At 41.3% G+C, this 21,290-nt stretch overlaps 1 protein-coding gene across 1 annotated transcript in view; it reads right to left on the reverse strand.

The window, feature by feature from the left end:
• LOC309564242 (uncharacterized protein) overlaps positions 1-21,290 on the reverse strand; it is an 82,671-nt gene that overhangs the window by 36,311 nt on the left and 25,070 nt on the right. Inside the window, exons 3-4 of the mRNA XM_082268868.1 lie at positions 15,385-20,962; positions 4,655-4,807 (exon numbers count right to left, since the gene is read on the reverse strand). Of these exons, the coding sequence (XP_082124994.1) occupies positions 4,655-4,807; positions 15,385-20,962 (5,731 nt within the window). The remainder of the gene's footprint in view (positions 1-4,654; positions 4,808-15,384; positions 20,963-21,290) is intronic.

Raw genomic sequence — 21,290 nt, forward strand, 5'->3', positions numbered from 1 at the left:
TATGTGAGTTATGTTGTATTTGTGTCTGCTAAAAAATGTTTGTATTGTAATTCTAGCTAAATATATCTTTAGGCTCCATTCACATATAGGTGTCTCGGATCGCAGGCAGAATTGGTTTGAATCTGCCTGCGATCCCAAGCCATTGCAAGTCGTGGGACGCCACGAACGATTCCCATAAATTTGCAATGAATTGTGGTAAAATCTCAGAAACAGAAACGCGGGCCGCCTGCCACCCAAAATAAGCTCTTGTACATATTTTGGGCGACCAGTGTCTCGCAAATCTGTTTGCGCGATTTTACTGGGATTCGTCTGACAACAATTGAGGCATTTTAATGTTTTTGTGGCCCCTCATAATTAGGCGGGACCTTGAACTCTCATTGATCCCACTGATGCAGTTCCCTGTGTTTCTTCTTGGATCTCATAACCATTTAGTACCGTAAAAGTTTGCACAACATTGCCATTAAACTCACAAAACTATATATATATATAGATATATATATATATAGCACTTCATTATATATGTATTTATTTTTTAACCTCAGAATTTTAAGAAGCTTACATCCCTGTTGTCACTGTACTCACTGCAAGCTGCTGTTAGTACCATCCTCTATCACCCACCCCCAAAAAACAATTGCTTGTCTAAATTGTGGCACTCACATCAAAAGTTCATCCAAGTGATTAGTGAAGTGACAAAACAGCAAAAAAAAAATCAGTTAAGGATAGGTATAAATGATATAACATGAACCACTTGAAAAATAGTGAAGATTACAGGAAAATGGTACCCGGCCGTACACAGGATCAACAGACTATAAAGCTAAGATAGTAAAGATGATGAGAAATGGCTTCAGCTTGGTTCTCACCCATAGAAGAACCCCTTTAATGTATTTCAGGCGAAATGCATTGAGTTGGGGTCTTCTATGGGTGGAGAACCAAGCTGAAGCCAATTCTCATTATATTTTACTATCTTAGCTCTACAGTCTGCTAATCCTGTGTGTGGCCAGGCGCCATTTTCATGTAGTCTAAGCTAAGCCTGACGAGCCTTATATCCCAAACAGTACACAGTGTCACCAACCACAGGACTTCTGTATCATTAGAGCAGTACTGTACATTTTTTTTAGTTTAGCCCACACTAAAAAGAATGAAGATGATGAAAATGGAAAGGGACATTTCCAGGTCCAGGGAATTTTTGTGAAATCTGCAGTTAACATGTTAAATAATTCCTTGCAAACCAAATGTTGTGGTCAATTCACACAAACTATTACATACAGACAGACACATGCTTTTCTGAGGGAAGAAAGCTACATATTAAAGGGCCCTTGGTTCATAAGCTGGCTGAACATGTTTAACGTAATTGCCGCCATATTTTCTCCGCCCACGCAGCCCAGGTACAGCATACAGTTTGTGACTGACACAAATGGCTGCACCTGTGTATATGACAGAGTTATCATTAAACGTTGGTACTCTAATGGGCATATGCAAAAAGACAGAAAAAAAAAATATTTTTGCTAACATCTATACGCTGTAAGCAAATAATATGAAGAGGGTGCAGTACTATCCAGAGGCCTGTGAACTAATTTTAACAGAGGGGTCTGGGTATAAAGCCAAGGTATGACCAAGGTTATACAGCTGCTCAAAAACAAAACGAACAGTAGTGTGGTTTAAAAAAAATGCATTGCTCTTCACCTGCTCTGGTACTCTGAAGCAAACACAGTTTGATTAAAAATACGTTTGTAAAAAAATAAAAAAAAAGGCTAGGTCATGTGACTGGGCTGTCCTCCAGTCATCTGCTGAGAAAACTCACCACAGGATCCCCACCATGGGCTGCATTTTATGAATGGCTCTTAAATGCAGCCCACAATGTTGAGTAATACTGAGGTTAGCGGAACGCTGTATCTGTTATTAATGGAGCCCTAGCTGAACTGCATTAGCTGTTCACTTGTTGCCTGAGTTGTTCTGGTGGGTGGAACACGGGCAAACGTAACATGGAAGCCTAATAGACCATAACAACATGGATGCCGTGAATTATATACAGCCGACCACATCTGTAAAAATAGTGGAAACCAAACTCTCCAAAGAGCAACCTGCAGTACCTACTGTTATCTGTTCTGAGCCAGTGAAAACAAAAATACACTAACCACAAGTTAATCGAAGAGTCTCAAATTTTAATTACAAATGCTCCCTCCCCCTCAGCCTGCCACACTCCCGTTGGGCTTGAGAATATCTAGAAATGATAGTCTCCATTACCCTGGAATCTGTCAGCAGGTTCCCTTGTTAATAGCAGTGCTTAATATTCATGAGTAAATATTTTAAAGAAATAATGACGGCAAACAGCCAAATGGCTGCTGAGACGAGCAAGGGGGGGAAAGAACTTCCTTTTTGAGCTATCGCACTTGAGACGGGAGAGAATATGAACAGGAATTTATCATGATTAGGGAAATGCAGTGGGGAGATGTAGTTATGGAGGAGGAGGGTAAAAAAGATGAATTTGAGCAATAATTTTAAATAAAGGAAGCCAAATGGAATTGTTTCTCCTTCTCCGATTCTACTTGCTGAATTTTCTCCTTCGAACAATTTATGATGCCAATTATGAGGTAAACCGTATGCTGGAAGTTCTGCAAAAGTTTGGCCTGCGCAGAAGCTGTTCTCTGCAACTGCTGTGCATATGACTTCCCTGAGAAGCCAGAGACAGCATCTGAAGCATCACCTTCGCTAAAGGTTAGCAAATGAAGGAAATTCAGGCCTTGTGCACAGTGGGTTTCTAAAACAGGCGTTTGGTGTTATTTTTTGCCTGTAAAAGCACATCTATATTACCCTATGTGTCCATGCACACATAGGTGTTTACAGCCGTATTAGAACAGGCTGGATAAAAAGACTAAAAGTGTGTAGGCAAGTTGAACTGGGTTTGGTTCTAGTAAGTTAGTGGCTGGTTCAGGCAGGGAAAGGGGTTAACTTGTTGAAGTTTCATTCCTGGGCTATTTGGTCCAAGCCAGCCCACCTGTGCTATAAAAAGAGGAAAGGCTGAGGTCCAGAAGTTGGCTCTTCCTAGCAGAACTGGTTGGTTTTGTTCTGTATGTGGAATCGGGACTGCTGCTGAAGACATCAGCAGGCTTCTGGAGACACCAAGCCATGAACAATGCTATAATGGACTCTCACCTCACAGAGGTATGCCTGAGCAGCCAAGCCACAATAGTTAGGGTTAGGGGAAGGATGGTGTTCATATTGAACTGTATGCTGCAACCTGATCAGTAAAAGTTACCTTAACCATTATGAGCCTGGTCTGAAGTTATTTAAAGTGGCACATGTTGGTTCTAAGTCTGTACAGCACAAGGGGGTATGAAGTAACATCATTACAAAGGGTTTACTCAGAAAATACAATAAGAGTATAGTTGCTATGGGTTACCAAGTGAAAAAAACAACTAAAAGCAACCAGTTGTTAGGCGTGGTACCTGGTAAAGTAACAGGTTCTCTAGTAGCAAGAGGGTCGATGTCTGGCTCCCTCCTTAGCGTTCGGTTTCCAGTAGCAACTGGATCTAAACCTGCATACAGAGATCCATGGCCTAGTCATGGGGTACTTGAAGGAAGGAGTTGAGTAAAAGCACGCATGAGGCCCACACAGCAGGACCCCATTCTCTTACTGGGAGTGAGGTAACAAAGGAACGGTGGAATGGGCGCAGGCTCAGCATGCCCCTCTTAATCTAAACATACATCTTACTGTGCGTAGTGACATGGGACAAGTCACTTTTAACAGAAACTCTGTATTTATATACTGCACACAATGAGGGCTTATCTCTAAGACGCGGAACTGCCTTAATGTTAGGTTTCCACATGACCGCAGTCTCCACCTTGTCCCGGGGATTGATGAGCACGCTCCTTGTGAAAGCTGCTCCAGCGTGTACGCTGAGTAGGCTCCACCCACATGCACATTCAGGAGAGAAGCTGAACAACAGAAAAAGCGCTGAACATGCCTAAAGGCGTGTAAATGTGCGTAAGTGCACCTATACACCAGATGCAATTAAAAATGAGTGTACTTGCAAGCTGCTATGTTGTGCTATTGAGTGCTATAAGACTACAAAACCTATACACATTCTCTAAACATGTATCAATGTGCAAAATTGTATTCAAAAGTGGTGTCATGCTCAAAATGCTAATGTGCTAGTATCCCTTTAATCCTGATCTTTGCTAACAGATTTAAAGGGACACTAGCACATTAGCATTTGGGAGCGTGGCGCCACTTTTGAATATAATTATACACCAGACACATTTGAGCATTAATGTATTCCAGTGGCTGGAATAAATTAATATGCTGACCAATGGAATCTTTTAAAGTTCAAATGCTTGACATGTGTAATACACACTTTAGGTGCGTTTTTTAAGCAGCTTTTCTCCTGCTAAGAGTTCTGGTGTTCAGACGCCCTGTGTGCATGATTCCTTATAAGGTCAAGATAAAGATGGCATGGTGACTGATATGAAAGGGTCCTTTTCAGTTTTAGAATTTTTCATATCCTGCACTGCAGACTAATATATTAAAACATTGGGGCTGGGGGTATGTTCTTAATGATGTATTTTGTGTGTAATTTATTTAAAATGCATAGAAGGAAGGTACTGTCATAGATGAGGCTTTGGTTCCTGCTATAGGTCCCAAAATATAATTTACCTTTTTCACAAGCATGGTAACGTTTGTTATTCGGTCTTGTGCGCAATACCACTGCTCACTCCACTGCTTAGTGATGTAAAAATGTTTTCCCAACTGGTAGTAGAAGAAAAGCTTTGACGGTGGAGCCAGCATTCCCAGCTCAGATCCATCTCTCTGAAAATCAATAAACCAGGTTAAAAATCATGTACAGTATGAGAAGATCACAGCGACTTCAACATTTTTACATTATAGGTGGTAATTACAAAATATACTGTAATTAAGCACAATCCATATTACATGTGAACTTAAACATAAGGGACTAATGCTTGTTTATGATATAAAAGGAGTCGCACTCGGTAGAACAGTCAATATATCCCATGGAAGAAGAGCAGCAAAAACTGAGAATCACATCACAGCCACATTCAGCCTTGATGAGTATACAGTTCATGAAAATGCAAGGTAAATTTCCACCCTGGTGTAAATTGCAGACAGACGCTTGTGAAGCCCTTCACCACATATAGCCTCTTACCAGAGAGAGACGGGACATACACGGTAAGTAGTTAGAGGACTACTTCGCCTGTATCCAGAAAATCAGCTCCGGTACGAATCCAATCATACGGTGTTCACCAATGTAAAAGATGTGCTGACGCTTTAAGGACCCACTCTCAGAGTGTAATATGGAAAAAGACAAAAACGGCCCATAGCGTGATACTGTCTTGGTAATTTATTAGGTAGAAAAAGGTATTGCACTCACCCAAATATAATAACATCAAGCCTCTAGCCACATCATGGGCAGTGGAACGGTGCAGGGTACTTCCGGGTTCCGGGTATGACGGAGTGATGCTCGTTCCGCTCCTCCCCGAAGCTTTTCGTCGGATGGACGTTCTCAAGGGGGCGTGAGCGAGCGTCGGCGTCATACTACATATAAGGACACCTAATGAGGCCAATAGCATACAGCTGTCAAACCGAGCGAGACAGGAAGCACCGGAAATGACCTCAGCGCTTCAAACAAGGAGCGCAAACAACGAAATATACCCGGAAGTAGTAAGTGCAGGGGCGCAAATGAACACACCGGCTGCAAAATATAAAGTTCATGCGGCTGCAAACGTAGCCGGGGGAACCAAATTGAATGAAATCACCCCTTTAACCCAAAACACCGGAAAGACCCCCTCGATCCAAGCAACACAATGGGCTAAGGCATAAAAGTTAAAAAAAGAATTAAAATTGATAAGAGGTTAAAATTATAACCACATAACTTTTAAACAAACATAATACATGTAATAAAATGGAATTAAAATCATCAAAACACTTAACTCAAATGTTACAAAAATATGATAAAATAATCCAGCCATGAAACACACCCTTAGGAGAAAAGGTAATGGATGTAAACAAAATTGAATGCTCAAAAGACACTAACTATTATTCAAAAACGCATTGACGTCCCATTCAATATTTAGGCCAAAAGGCCTGTATACCTTGAGACGATATATCCATTTTGTTTCAAGTCGTGACACCTCTCTCCTGATATGACACCCTCTCCAATGGGGCTGTAAAACGTCAATGATCATGAAGGAGGTGCCTCTGGGATCCTTAGCATGTTTTAGAGCAAAATGTTTAGAAAGGGAATGTTTGGGGAATCCCTTTCTAATATTGGCCACGTGCTCATTCATCCGCACCTGAAAAGGTCGAATGGTGCGGCCAACATAGTGGAGTCCACATGAGCACGTAATTAGATACACTACATTTTTGGTGGTACAAGTGGCGAAATGCTCAATCTGGTAGGTGTTCCCAGTGACATTAGATGAAAAGTTGGTATATTTCCTAGATTTCAACACATTTATTTTACAGGTGGAACAACGCCTGCAAGGGTAAAAACCCTTCATCTGAAAGAAAGGGACTGGTCTTTTAGGGGGATCCACAATGTTGGGAGCAATAGATAGTCGCAACGGGGGTAAACCTCTATATGTAATAGCTGGAACCTCAGGTAATAACGGCCCCAAGACTCTGTCGCTCCTCAGAACACTCCAGTGTTTCCTTAGGAGTTTCTTTACTAGATAATGCTGGGACGAATAGCTTGTAAAGAAAGTGAATTTAGGGGGCCCCTAAAAGATACAGAGGAATCCACTGGAACCAATGGTCTGGATGCCGGATCCAGAATATGCTCATGTTGCATGGACCCAATTTCCCTAGCGATGGAATCAAGTTCATCAGGGTTATACCCCTTGGAGACAAAACGTTCCTTCAAGACACCGACCTCATCCCAATAGTCACACAGCCTGGAACAGTTCCGCCTGATGCGTCGAAACTGACTTTTCGGCACCCCTTTAAGCCATGGGCGGTGATGACAGCTGTCCAGGCTAATGTAGCCATTGCGGTCGGTGTCCTTGAAGTGTGTCGAGGTAATCAAATGACTCCCTTCTACTCTGATACGAAGATCCAAAAAATTGATCTCACACTCAATGGCCTCGTATTTGAGCTCTATGCCCCTGGTATTGGCATTCAGAGTACACATGAACCGATCCAAAGAGGGGTGATCCCCCCTCCAAAGGAGGATGATGTCGTCTATATAGCGCCTCCATAAGAGGAGCTCCGGGAACACCCCCGAATAGACGACATCATCCTCCCACTTGGCCATAAATAAGTTAGCCATAGAAGGAGCGAATTTGGCTCCCATGGCAACTCCTCTTTGTTGGAGGTAGTACTGTCCCCCGTACCAAAAATAATTGTGCTTCATAGCAAAATTAAGTAAACAAAGGATAAAATCCTAATGCTTGTTTAGCCTGTTGGGGGGGTTAACAAAAATGGGTATTTATTTTACTCGTCACTCCCTCATCAGCTGTCAGTCTACTCTGCTCACATTCCAGACCTGGAATGGGAATGGGCCTTCAATGTTCTTATGTACACTGTATATGATGGCGTTGGCAAAGGGGGTGGTCAGTGAAGAGCAGCGGGTTTGGAGATCAGTCATCTGGTAAGACGGAATCCAGCGGGAGCAAGACATAATAGATAGATATCTAGTTAGATAGACTTTGTACTAATAACTTCCATTTTTATAAGCATTCTTCCATTATCCTGTAGTGCATACTAATGAGACTGTGCAAACCAATAGGCACCAGTTTTAGAATAAGTGCACTCTCTAATGAAACACAGCTGGTCAGATCCGCCGCCTCCTATTATCTGCAATAAAAATCTCTGTGAGGACACTTTCTTGGGGGTGTGGTTGGTACTCTGCCAGCATAGAGCACTGCAGTGAGGGCAGAAAGCAGCATTTCATACAGAGAACATTTTTTTTATGGAAACTAGGTCACAAAATAATGAAATGCAGAGATATAGGCCTCTAAAGAGAGAAAATATGTGAAACATCAACTGGGCTTGTGCTGGGTAAATATTAAAGCTTTAAGCTCAGCTAAATAAATTTCAGGTGCATTAAAACAAAATGTTTTTAATGTCTTACAGTTTGTTTTCTTTAGAAAGCAGCCACAGACTGAGACTTCTGCCAGCATGCTACAGAGAAGGAACCTTGCTCTCTTGTTGAAAACAGTAGTCTCTCCGCAGAGATCAGACATGCCCCCTGCAGCCTGCTGAGTCAGAACTAGTATTTTTTAATCAGCAGTAAACATAAAATTTGCTTTAATAGCTTTAATATTTATGTATAGCCAAACTTGTTTTAGTTTGGATAGAATGGGGAATAGTTAAAACTCGGTAAAAAAAGACTTGAGTGTGCTGGCCAATCAAATACACAGACTGCTGCACCTAGAGCTCCCTGAATAACGGGAGATAAGAGGTTAATAATTAAAAATGAGGTGCGCTATCTCAATATTTGCACACTGCCAGGCTAATGAAAGCTAATGGACAATGTGAAGTAAAGGAAGTATGTTCCTTTAAGAAAAAGCGCACACTAAGGTTATTGGATACGTTACAAAAGGTGTACAAAAATCAAAAAAAAAGTATTCATAATGTGAACACAAACATGGTACACAAGCATATACATATGCAAATAATTCTTACATATAAGCATGTATTGATTTAAAGTGAAAACAAAGCATAAAAGTCCCACAAAAGAACTATATTGGTGATTGATGAGGACCAATCTCACAGTCCCAAATGGTGTTGAATCGGTGCTGTCAGCGGTGACATCAGCGCACACGCACTGCACTGCAGACCGCGGTGCCAACACAATACTCTGTGCTAATACCCAAGAACGTAGTCTGTAAGTGCAATAATTTATAATAAAGTCTTCATTTTAAATGATAATGCACTATCAGTCCTTCTTTCATTTATACATCTACCTGTGAGCCGGGAGCCAGGGATTGTCCGGAGTTCCATAAAGCCGGCAACACAGATTTTTTTACACGGCTGTGATCATTACATATAAACATTGACTTTTGTGGTCTGCTAAGCGGCCATTTTTGTAATCAAGGGGAAAATCCTGCGCTAGATGACAACAATAAGATGAAAAGCAACAATAGCAGCTAGAACACTGGACCTATAGAAATCCAAACGGTAATATACATCAAATAGTGCAGCGCTAAAAACCTGTAATTAATGAATCACAGAAAAAACATTGGTGCAGTGCAATTAGAACAGACCAGGGGGGATAAAAGTCCATAGAAATCCTGAATAATGGATCTGATGTAAGAAAAGCCAGAAAGTCCAAATAGGGGGTGAGATCCCAAGATACGGTGAGCAGGGAGGAAAAACACCCGTGAAGATGGATTTAAAGTGGCTGCTTACCACAGGGAATGGGCCCCCAATTTAATGGACAGGCCACTTAGGCATATGGTGAAAACACTCAGGATGGGCTCTCTCTTCCGTAATGGTAGACAAGGATCACCTCCATGCGTTTCTTAAATCTCCCAATACAGCATACTCAATCATGGATCAATGAATGGCTCCAATATATATGGTAATGCAGAGAGAAGGAAGGAGACCATAGCGTAAAATTTGCGGCGTCCCGCAAAGACAAAGTTGGCCGGCGTCAGGGGGGCGTGGTAAGCGTGGTGTCCGGAACCGCCCGACCGGTTTCGTCAGAGTGACGTCGTCAGGGGCGTGGTTGAACAAGCGGCCATTTTTCACTTGAGCGTGGTGGTGATGCACTCGCCACTTCAATGGTTATTGAATGTCATCATTTCAGCACCAATTCAGCACCATTTGGGACTGTAAGATTGGTCCTCACCAATCACCAATATAGTTCTTTTGTGGGACTTTTATGCTTTTTTTTTACTTTTAAATAATATATTTTTGTTCTTTATTATATATTCACTTTTATGTTTATATGTAAGAATTATTTGCATATGTATATGATGTGTACCATGTTTGTGTTCACATTGTGAAAACATTTTTTTGGGTATTTGTACACCTTTTGTAACGTATCACATAACGTCAGGGTGTGCTTTCTCTTAAAGGCACATACTTCTTATACTTAACATTGTCCATTAGCTTTAATTAGCCTGGCAGTCTGCAAATATTGAGATAGTGCACCTCCTTTTTAGTTATTAAATAGTTAAAACATGTCACAAAGTAAGGGATTTTCCCTCTTAAGTCTTGTTCACATCTGTTTTTCATTTTTCCTTGTGTTTTTTAACATTCCTTTTTGCATGTTTAAGCGTGTTTTACATGAGCTTGCATGTGTTATGCATTTTTGGTTTTAGCCAATACGAATTCTTTTTCTTGTAGTGACATCATGAAGGAATGTCCTTCTTAGTTTTCAGTGTCAGGAGTGAAGAACGCATCTACTGTTTGCAGATGCCGCAGTAAAATGTTGCTTTGACAAGTAACACCTAACTCAATCCACTTTTCCATCCTTATAATTTAAAGGCATCATTATATTATTGTTTTTCTATTTTAGTTCAAAAGGAACAATGTTGGATGTGCTACATAGAAGAATCCCAATGAGATTTTTATTTCTGTCAGTACTTTTCTGTTGACTCCCTTTCCTTTAATTTCTTTTCCTTGTGTTTCAGGATAAAAACACAGGGGAGATCTTCCAAATGAAGCCATAGACCATGATAACAGCCATGACAGAATTTCTAACCCAATTAACCACTTCCATACAGGGCAGTTATACCCCCTTCCTGCCCAGGCCAATTTTCAGCTTTTAGGGCTGTTGCATTTTGAATGACAATTGCGCGGTCATGCAACACTGTACCTAAACCAAATTTATGTAATTTTTTCCCCACAAACAGAGCTTTCTTTTGGTGGTATTTGATCGCTGCAAGGTTTTTTATTTTTTGCTACACCAATAAAAAAAGACCGAAAAGTTTGAAAAAAAAAAAAAAGTTTTTTGTTTATGTTATAAAATTTTGTAAATAAATACGTTTTTTCCTGCACTGATGAGGCCACACTGACAGGCACTGATGAGGAGGCACTGATGGACTGGCGCTAATATGCAGCACTGATGGGCACTGATAGGTGGCACTGATATGCAGCACTGATGGTCACTGATATGTGGCACTGATAGGTAGCACTGATATGCATCATTGGTGGACACTGATCGGCACTGATGAGTGGGACTGGTTGGCAATAATGGGCACTGGTGGGCGGCACTGATAAATGGCAATGATGGGCACTGGTGGGCAGCACTGGCAGGCTCCCTGAGCAATGATGGTCATCCCTGGTGGCCATGGTGGTCATCCCTGGAGGTCATCCCTGGTGGCTCTAATGGCACCCCCCCCAAGGGTCTGCACTGGTAATCAATGCTCCGATTACCAGCACAGACTCCCCTTGTCAGGAGAGCCACAGATTGGCTCTCCTCTACTCGTGCCTGTCAGGCACGAACTGAGGAAAGCCGATCAATGGCTCTTCCTATTTATTATGTGGCCAGCTGTGAATGGACACAGCTGGTCACATGGTAAAGAGCCTACGTCAGTAAGCTCTTTACCAAGATCAGAGACGCGATGTGTCAGAGTGACACACCGCAGCACCGATCGCCACTCTGTGCGGCCCCCGGGGGTGCACAGAGCGCATTATCCTGCACAATGTCAAATGACAGCGGGTCAGGATAATGCAACCCCCTTCCCGCGTCAATTGCCTATAGGGCGGACGAGAAGTGATTAAAAAGCATAAAATCCAGTGTTGAAATGTAAACACATAAACAAATACATTTAAAGAAACACAATCCCCATATTTAAATAATACCACAATACCCAAATAAGGAATTTATTTATTTTTATGGCATAAAATTATAATTGGTAATTGTCACTAATATGGTTCTACTTATCTCACAAAGGGTTGATTTAGTAAAGGCAAAATAACTGTGCACAGCTTAGTAAATCAGCAGAAGCTCTGCTGACTTCCATCATCCAATCATGTGCAAGCAAAAATTCAGTTTTTTTTTAAATTTTCTTTGCACGTGACAGGATACTCTTTGCAAAGTGAAGCCTTGCCTCATTTACCAAGCTCTGGAGCAACCGCACTTGCAGAGGGCAACTGCAACTTTGCAAAGTGCAATGTCTATTTGCCTTTAGTAAATCAACCTCAAAGGGTCAAACTAGCCATATGTAGCACCCTCCTAGATAGGTGCTAGTGAGAGAGTATAATTTTGAGCTCTGTCTGCTTACCAGAGGGGCTGCAGGTAAATCTATATTGTTCTCTGCCTATGGGAGAGCAGGATCTGTTAGTGAGGTACCCACCTGAAGGGGTGTCACGGGAGTGGAGGTGATCAATTGCACCCTAAATCTATGGGAGATTCAAGCACTAGTGATTGGGAACTGTCCCTGCACAACACCTAACCACGATTATATTTCATTTCACCACGAACATTTACATTCCAACACTTTATTCATTTTGAAGGACTTGATTTTTGTGTTATCTTAGTAGTAATTGATTATCATTGTGTTACACCATATGTTGAATCGTTTGGGGAATATCGCTGTGGATTAAGGACACTGGTTTCACTTTATATGCACAAGGATTGGATATTTGCACAGCATTTGTACCTCTTGTTTGATTTTGTTAAAATTTCACAGGTATTTTATTTGTATTTTTATTCACACAGGGTCATCATTTTATATGATCACACATAGTGGAATTTGTATTCACATCACATCTGAACATAATTATTCACTTAATTGGTATATTTAGGCATACCTGTTCTCCTACACCATATATGCGTTTCAAAACTTTTTAGTTTACACATGCACAGCACTCTCTCTATATATTCACATTGTATGAATACTGTGCCATATGAATCCCTGTCTGTACCCTAAAAGGCAAAGCAGCAGTATACTGCACTGTATGTTGTACTGTACTGTATACCAAAATATTCTGAAGGCCACATATCAAATTACAGGTACTATACACCATAGATCTAGAGTAGGTACAGATGATGGATTCATGTAAATCACAATGTTGCTTTGGTACAGTTGGTACAGGTCCCACAGTTTAAAACAGGGCAAATAATCTAAGAGGAAATGGCCATATGGGTTTGTATTTTTTTCATATTTTTGGATAAAAAATCAATGTATATCAAGAAGCCAGACATGTTTAGTAGCCTCCATGAGATCAATAGAACCATATCAGTGCTTACTGAATACAAGCAGATCCACTATAAACATACTGGGGTTGATTTACTTATGGCAAATAGACTGTGCACTTTGCAAAGTGCAGTTGCACTCTACATGTGCAGTTGCTCTAGAGCTTAGTAAATGAGACGAAGTTTCACGTTGCAAAGTATACCCAATCGCGTGCAAGGAAACTTTAAAAAAAAAAACTGAATTTTTGCTTGCATATGATTGGATGATGGAAGTCAGCAGAGCTTCTCCTCATTTACTAAACTCTGGGACATCTGCACTTGAGTGCAACTGCATTATGCAAAGTGCACAGTATACAGGGAGTGCAGAATTATTAGGCAATTGAGTATTTTGACCACATCATCCTCTTTATGCATGTTGTCTTACTCCAAGCTGTATAGGCTCGAAAGCCTACTACCAATTAAGCATATTAGGTGATGTGCATCTCTGTAATGAGAAGGGGTGTGGTCTAATGACATCAACACCCTATATCAGGTGTGCATAATTATTAGGCAACTTCCTTTCCTTGGGCAAAATGGGTCAAAAGAAGGACTTGACAGGCCTAGAAAAGTCAAAAATAGTGAGATATCTTGCAGAGGGATGCAGCACTCTTAAAATTGCAAAGCTTCTGAAGCGTGATCATCGAACAATCAAGCATTTCATTCAAAATAGTCAACAGGGTCGCAAGAAGCTTGTGGAAAAACCAAGGCGCAAAATAACAGCCCATGAACTGAGAAAAGTCAAGCGTGCAGCTGCCAAGATGCCACTTGCCACCAGTTTGGCCATATTTCAGAGCTGCAACATCACTGGAGTGCCCAAAAGCACAAGGTGTGCAATACTCAGAGACATGGCCAAGGTAAGAAAGGCTGAAAGACGACCACCACTGAACAAGACACACAAGCTGAAACGTCAAGACTGGGCCAAGAAATATCTCAAGACTGATTTTTCAAAGGTTTTATGGACTGATGAAATGAGAGTGAGTCTTGATGGGCCAGATGGATGGGCCCGTGGCTGGATTGGTAAAGGGCAGAGAGCTCCAGTCCGACTCAGACGCCAGCAAGGTGGAGGTGGAGTACTGGTTTGGGCTGGTATCATCAAAGATGAGCTTGTGGGGCCTTTTCGGGTTGAGGATGGAGTCAAGCTCAACTCCCAGTCCTACTGCCAGTTTCTGGAAGACACCTTCTTCAAGCAGTGGTACAGGAAGAAGTCTGCATCCTTCAAGAAAAACATGATTTTCATGCAGGACAATGCTCCATCACACGCGTCCAAGTACTCCACAGCGTGGCTGGCAAGAAAGGGTATAAAAGAAGAAAAGCTAATGACATGCCTCCTTGTTCACCTGATCTGAACCCCATTGAGAACCTGTGGTCCATCATCAAATGTGAGATTTACAAGGAGGGAAAACAGTACACCTCTCTGAACAGTGTCTGGGAGGCTGTGGTTGCTGCTGCACGCAATGTTGATGGTGAACAGATCAAAACACTGACAGAATCCATGGATGGCAGGCTTTTGAGTGTCCTTGCAAAGAAAGGTGGCTATATTGGTCACTGATTTGTTTTTGTTTTGTTTTTGAATGTCAGAAATGTATATTTGTGAATGTTGAGATGTTATATTGGTTTCACTGGTAAAAATAAATAATTGAAATGGGTATACTGTATATTTGATTTTTGTTAAGTTGCCTAATAATTATGCACAGTAATAGTCACCTGCACACACAGATATCCCCTTAAAATAGCTAAAACTAAAAACAAACTAAAAACTACTTCCAAAAATAGTCAGCTTTGATATTAATGAGTTTTTTGGGTTCATTGAGAACATGGTTGTTGTTCAATAATAAAATGAATCCTCAAAAATACTCATTTGCCTAATAATTCTGAACTCCCTGTATTTGCCTTTATTAAATCAATCCAGTGTATGTACTAGTGTATTGTTCTTTAATACGCATATGGGTAATGTTTCTCGGTGGTAGAATTAATTTATAATATATTTTAAGAATTTGTAGTTATGTTTACATTTCAGCCTTGGATCACATGATCTTGTCTTATATTTTTATTCAGTGCTCTGTTGAAACACCATAAAATTTGGTTTTATCTTGTTGCTTTGCATTGTAAGAATGTTGGTACATAAATTATAATTAAGTAAAAATGTATTGGGGCTCTTTTGGATTTTATTTGGTGTCCCAAAATATTTTCAGTTAACTTAACTTTGCATTACCATCTGAATTTCATAAAGAGAACTCACCAGAGCAACGAGAGCAGCGCTGTTGTCCACAGTCACATTTTTTGTTAAGACAATCCCTGAATCTAAAATTGTTAATCCTTGACCTTGGCAATCTAAAAATATTCTTCTTAATTCTTCTAGGAATGCATCATCATTCTTCTTGATTAAAGCTCCATATTCATCTTGTATTGGTTTTCCTAATAGATTAAAATCTGAAGAATTTGGAAAGTGTGTTGTCAGAGCACGGCACAGACTTGATGGAACAGAAGAGTCTGATGTGCAATTATAAGATACATCAGGAGAGGAACCTGTGCGTAGATTACCTTTAACAGTGTTAGTACAAAAGCCCTGGCTACTTAGATCAAAGTAAATGTTTTCTCTTTGACCAGATTGAGAGGTATTATTGGATGGAAAAGTTGATTTTAGTATAGAGCTTGTGACTTCGTCGGGTTGATCAGGAAAAGAGGTTACGCTTTGGCACGGAGAATCAGCAAAGGTGGACATGCTCTGGTATGGTGGATTAGAATAAGTAGTGCTTTGGTATGGTGGATAAGAAGAGAAGTCAGTACTATGGTAGAATGGATCAGGAAAGGAGTTTATACTATCACTGGCTGGATCAGGAGAGGATGCTGTGCTCTGGTAGGGTAGCTTAGGACAGGAGATTGTAGTCTGGCAAATTGAATCAGCAGAGACACTAGTAATTTGGTGTGGCAGATCTTCAGAGGAAGTTGTGCTCTGGTATGGCAAGTCATCAAAGGAGGTCATGTTTTGGTAAATTGGATTAGAAGACGTTGTGCCCTGGTAGGATGGGTCAGTGGAAACGTTTGTTCCATCGTTGGCTTGATCAGGAGAGGAAGCTGTGCTCTGGTAGTCAGAATCAGAAGAGCTTGTGATCTGGCGTGGAGAATCATCAGAGGAGGTTGTACTCTGGTGTGGTGGTTCGTCAGAGGAGATTGAGCTATGGTGTGGTGGAATATCACAGGAGAGTTTACTCTGGCAGGGTGGATCAGTAGAAACGTTTGTTCTAATATTGGCTGACTCAAGAGAGAAAGCTGGATTCTGGTAATAAGAATCAAGGGAGGATCCTGTGATCTGGTATGGTGGATCATAAGATGAGGTTGTGCCCAGGTATGGCAAATCTTTAGAGGAAGTCATGTTCTTTTGCAATGGATCAGAAGAAATTGTGCTCTGGTAGGATGGGTCAGTAGAGAAGATTGGCCTATGATTGGCTTGATCAGGAGAGGAAGCTGGGTAATTTAAAAAAAAGCCTGCGATCCCATGTAGTGGATCATAAAAGGAGTTTTTTTTCTGGTGTTGTGTATCATCAGAGAAGGTTGTGCTCTGGTGTGGAGAACCTTCAGATTGGATTTCGCTCTGGTGGGGTGGTTTATCAGAGGAGATTGTGTTCTGGTAGAACGAGGCAGCAGAAAAGTTTGTCCTATAATTGCTCAGATCAGAAGAGGAAGCAGGGATCCGGCAGTTGGAATCAAGAGAGAAGCCTGTGCTCTGGTGTGGTGGATCATCAGAGGAAGTTGTGCACTGATATGGTTGATCATCAAAGGAGGTTGTGTACTGGCGTGGTGGATCATCCGCGGTGGCTGTGCTCTGGCGTGGTGGATAATTGAAGGAGGTAATGTTTTGGTAAGTTGGATCATCAGAGGAGGCTTTGATCTGGTAGAATGGATTAGTAGAGAAGTTTGTCCTATCATTGGCTGGATCAAGAGAGGAAGCTTGGCTCTGGTAGTGGTATTCAAGAGAGGAGCCTGTGCTCTGGTGTGTTGGTTCATCAGAAGAGGTTGTGCACTGGTGCGGTTGATCCTCAAAGGAGGTTGTGCTCTGGTGTGGAAAATCATCAAAGGAAGTTGCTCTCTGGTGTGGAGGATCAATAGAGGAGGCTGTGATCTGGGGTATGGGATCATCAGAGGATATTGTGCTTTGGTTTGCTAGATCACCAGAGGAGGTTATGTTTTGGTAAGTTGGATCCAAAAAGGTTGTGCTGTGGTTGGATGGGTCAGTAGAGAGCTTTGCCCTATTATTGGCTGGATTAGGAGAGAAAGTTGTGCTCTGGCAGTGGGAATAAAAAAAGGAGCTTGTGATATGGTGTGAAGGATCATCAGAAGAGGTTGTGCTTTGATGTAGAGGATCATTGGAGGAGGTTGTGCTCTGGTGCTGTGGATCATCTGAGGGGGTGGTGCTCTGGTGTGGTGTATCATCAGAGGAGGTTGTGCTCTGGTATGGAGGATCATCAGAGTTGGTTGTGCTCTGGTGTAGTGGATTATCAGAGGAGGTTGTACTTTGGTGTGGTGGGTCATCAGAAAGGGATGTACTCAGATGGGGAGGATCATTGGAGGAAGTTATGCTGTGGTGTGGTGGATCATCAGAGCAGGTTGTGCACTGGTGCGGTTGATCATTAAGGGAGGTTGTGCTCTGGTGTATGGGCTCATTAGACGATATTGTGCTCTGGTATGCTAGATCACCAGAGGAGGTCATGTTCTGGTAAGTTGGATCCAAAAAAGTTGGACTGCAGTAGGATGTATCAGTGGAGAGCCTTGCCCTATCATTGGCTGTATTAAGAGAAGAAGTTATGCTCTGGCAGTGGGAATAAAAAAAGGAGTCTGTGATATGGTGTGAGGGATCATCAGAAGAGGTTGTGCTCCGGTATGGAGGATCATTGGAGGAGGTTGTGCTCTGATGCTGTGAATCATCTGAGGGGGTTGTGCTCTGGTGTGGTGTATCATCAAAGGAGGTTGTGCTCTGGTATGGAGGATCATCAGAGTTGGTTGTGCTCTGGTGTTGTGGATTATCAGAGGAGGTTGTACTCTGGTGTGGTGGGTCATCAGAGGGGGATGTGCTTAGATGGGGTGGATCATAGGAGGAATTTATGCCATGGTGTGGTGGATCATTAGAGGAGGTCATGTTTTGGTAAGTTGGATCCAACGAAGTTTTGCTTTGGTAGCATGGGTAAGTGGAGAAGTCTGTGCTTTGGTAAGATGCACCAGGACCAAAGGCTTTGCAGTTATTGACTAGATCAGGAGGGAAAGCTGCACTCTGGTAGTGTGGATTAGCAGAGTATGTTGTGTTCTGATGCGGCAAATGATCAAATGAGGTTGTGCTCTGATAGTGTGGATCACCAGAGGATGTGGTGCTCTGGTATGGTGCATTATCAGAGGGGGGTTTGCTCTGGTATGGCAAACCATCAGAGGCGGTCATGTTCTGGTAAACTGGTTTAGAAGAAGCTTTGTTCTGGTAGGATGCATCTTGAGAGAAGTCTGTGCTCTGGTAGGATTGAACTGTAGAAGATGTTGTGTTATTGTTGGCTGCATCAGGAATGGAAAATGTGCTGTGTTCAGCAGAGGAGCTTGTTCTCTGGTATGGTGGATAATCATAGGAGGCTGTGCTATGGTAGGGAGGATCAGCAGAAAGTAGGCTTTGGAATGGTGTTTCAGAAGAGATTGTGCTTTGGTTGACTGGATCAGGAGTGTAGGTTGTACTGCAGTAAACTGGCTCAGAAGAACGGACTACTCCGTGATAGTGTGGATCAAAACATGAAGCTGGGTTGTGATAGGGTGGGTCAGGAGAGAATGTTATGCTCCAGCTGAATGGCTCAGAAGAGGAAGTTTTACTCTGATAGATTGGAATCTTGAATTTTGTATGGGTGGGGGCTGTGCTCTGGTTGGTCATATCAGTAGTGCAGAATTTGCTCTGCAAAATTGGATCATTAGAAAAGGTTGTTTTCTGGTACAATGGATCAGCAAATGTATTGTTGCCTTGGAATGAAGAATGTGAAGAAAGACCTGTGGCATTCATTTCTTTTTCCAGTAAAATGCTAATAGGTGTCACTTCCTTTTCACCTAACTCTTCTTGTATATTAAAGCTCCACATCTCTGAATCTTTAGGATAAGGCTTGGTTGTTTCCTTTTCAGCTAAGCACTCAGTGTCTACCTCATGAATCAAATGTTGGCATCTAATTAGTCTAGTACATTCCGAGAAACAAATATTCTGTTGCCCGGTGTCTCTAAAACAAGGTTTCTGCCTTAGTTTAGAAGGTTTAATATCGCTGTGATGTTCTGCATTCATTACACCACTAGAAGCATCATTGTGTTCGAATGTCTTGATAGAATTGTTCATTGCTGTTGAGTTTCTCGTATACACAGAAGTTTGAATCTCCAATAGTGTGTTTGTCCCCATATTGGATGGACTATGACAAAGCACAGATTTTATGTTTGATATCTCCTTTATATCTTCCAGCTGAGAACACATATCTGAAAATGTGCTTTTTTCAGTGCCCTTGGTTTGAATTGTAAATACAGATGTTATATGGTCCTGTAGCTCACCGTCTTTAAGGAATGCTGGTTTTACAGGAGTAATGCTGTTACTGTTTTTAGTGTCTGCACCACTGGATATGCCTAACTGTGCTGTTAGCCTTCCAAGTGTAACACCTGTTTCCTTAGAACATGTTTCCACATGTGTAGTGTCCATGTTTTTAAAGCCCATATTGTGTATGCCCTTATTTACATTAATGAATGGAGGTTGGTTCTGTTGTCCTTTTTCTGCAAAAGAATATATTTCATCTTCTTCACATTGCTTTATTTTTGTGCAATAGCCTTTTACTAAATCACAATCAAGATCCTTCTGACTTTCAGATCCTTCTTTACATTCACTATCAAAAGAATTATGATCTTTAGTGAGTGTAGGGCATTGGAGATTAATTTTCTGTTCAAGTAAGGTGAAAACTGACATTGTTTGCATAGATGAATTTATTGGGTGCCCGAATGGACCACATAAAGTTCCTGAAGGTTTTGATGTCACAAGATTTTCACTAAGGATTTCACCACAGCATTTTCCCACACATTCTGTGCCACAGGTTGGCATACCCTTGCAGCTATTCCCAGGCAGACAAGATCTTGGCACATGCCATACTTTACCCAGAGAAGATGCATTATACAATTTGTCTGAGACACAATCTTTGACATTCAAATTTAAAATATAAGGACTTTGTGCATTAAAAAGTTGTGGATCAGAGTGTCTTTCACACGTACATTTCATTTCTTCTGTAGGATCACATTTTTTAAGTTGACATTGTTCTGGTGTGCTCATAAACAAATCACTTAAATCTTCATTTTTCATATCATTTTCACTGATTTTCAAATTTTGCTTCAGTATATTTAGCTGTGGTGTTTCCAAATCACTATAAAGATCAGTGGTATTGTCTATTTGAAGTTCAGAGTCCCCTATACCACTGTCACCTATATATTCGCCGTGTGATGGTGCAGAAGAGATTGGTTGATGCTCTATTAAATTATGAAGTTTGCTGGTTTGTTGGCCAACATTTGTGGGCTGTTGAGCTGAGGTTTCACTAATTGCTGTTCTAACCACATGAACATGGCTTTGAGTTCCCCCAGAAGGCAACATCTGTGCTGTAATATCAATGTCAGTCTCAGTTCTTATTTGATGCTTCATAGTTGTACCAATACTCTCTTGAGCCATGGAAGTCTCTTGTTTTCCTTCTTGTTGAACTCGGGACGTTGGGCAAAGAATATGTGGATTAAAACCATCTCTTGAGAGGTCGCTGCACTTATCCCCATTTTCTATCATGATGCTGTAAAAAGGAAAACATTATTAGAACAATTTTGTGAATCATTTCAGTTTTTTTCTTGATTTAGTAATTTTTAACAGTCAACTTTGCTTGTAATAGTCAAACTACAGTATGTTGCAGTAATAACTATTTATAATTCAATTATAATTAGGGTGTCACGGTTTAGCCTGCAGATTGTTTGTGAAGTCCTTACCTCCTTGCTGCAGGGTTCTGTTAGATCTGTGACTCTATTTCACATGTGGTGTTTGGCTTCTCTGTTCACCTATGGGCATCGCCTGCTCCACTGTGGGTTTATGTAATTTTCCCTTCTATTACTTCCTGGGTCACCTCC

Source organism: Pelophylax lessonae, assembly GCF_965119305.1.
Source record: "Pelophylax lessonae genome assembly, chromosome: 9".
Classification (NCBI taxonomy): Eukaryota; Metazoa; Chordata; class Amphibia; order Anura; family Ranidae; genus Pelophylax; species Pelophylax lessonae.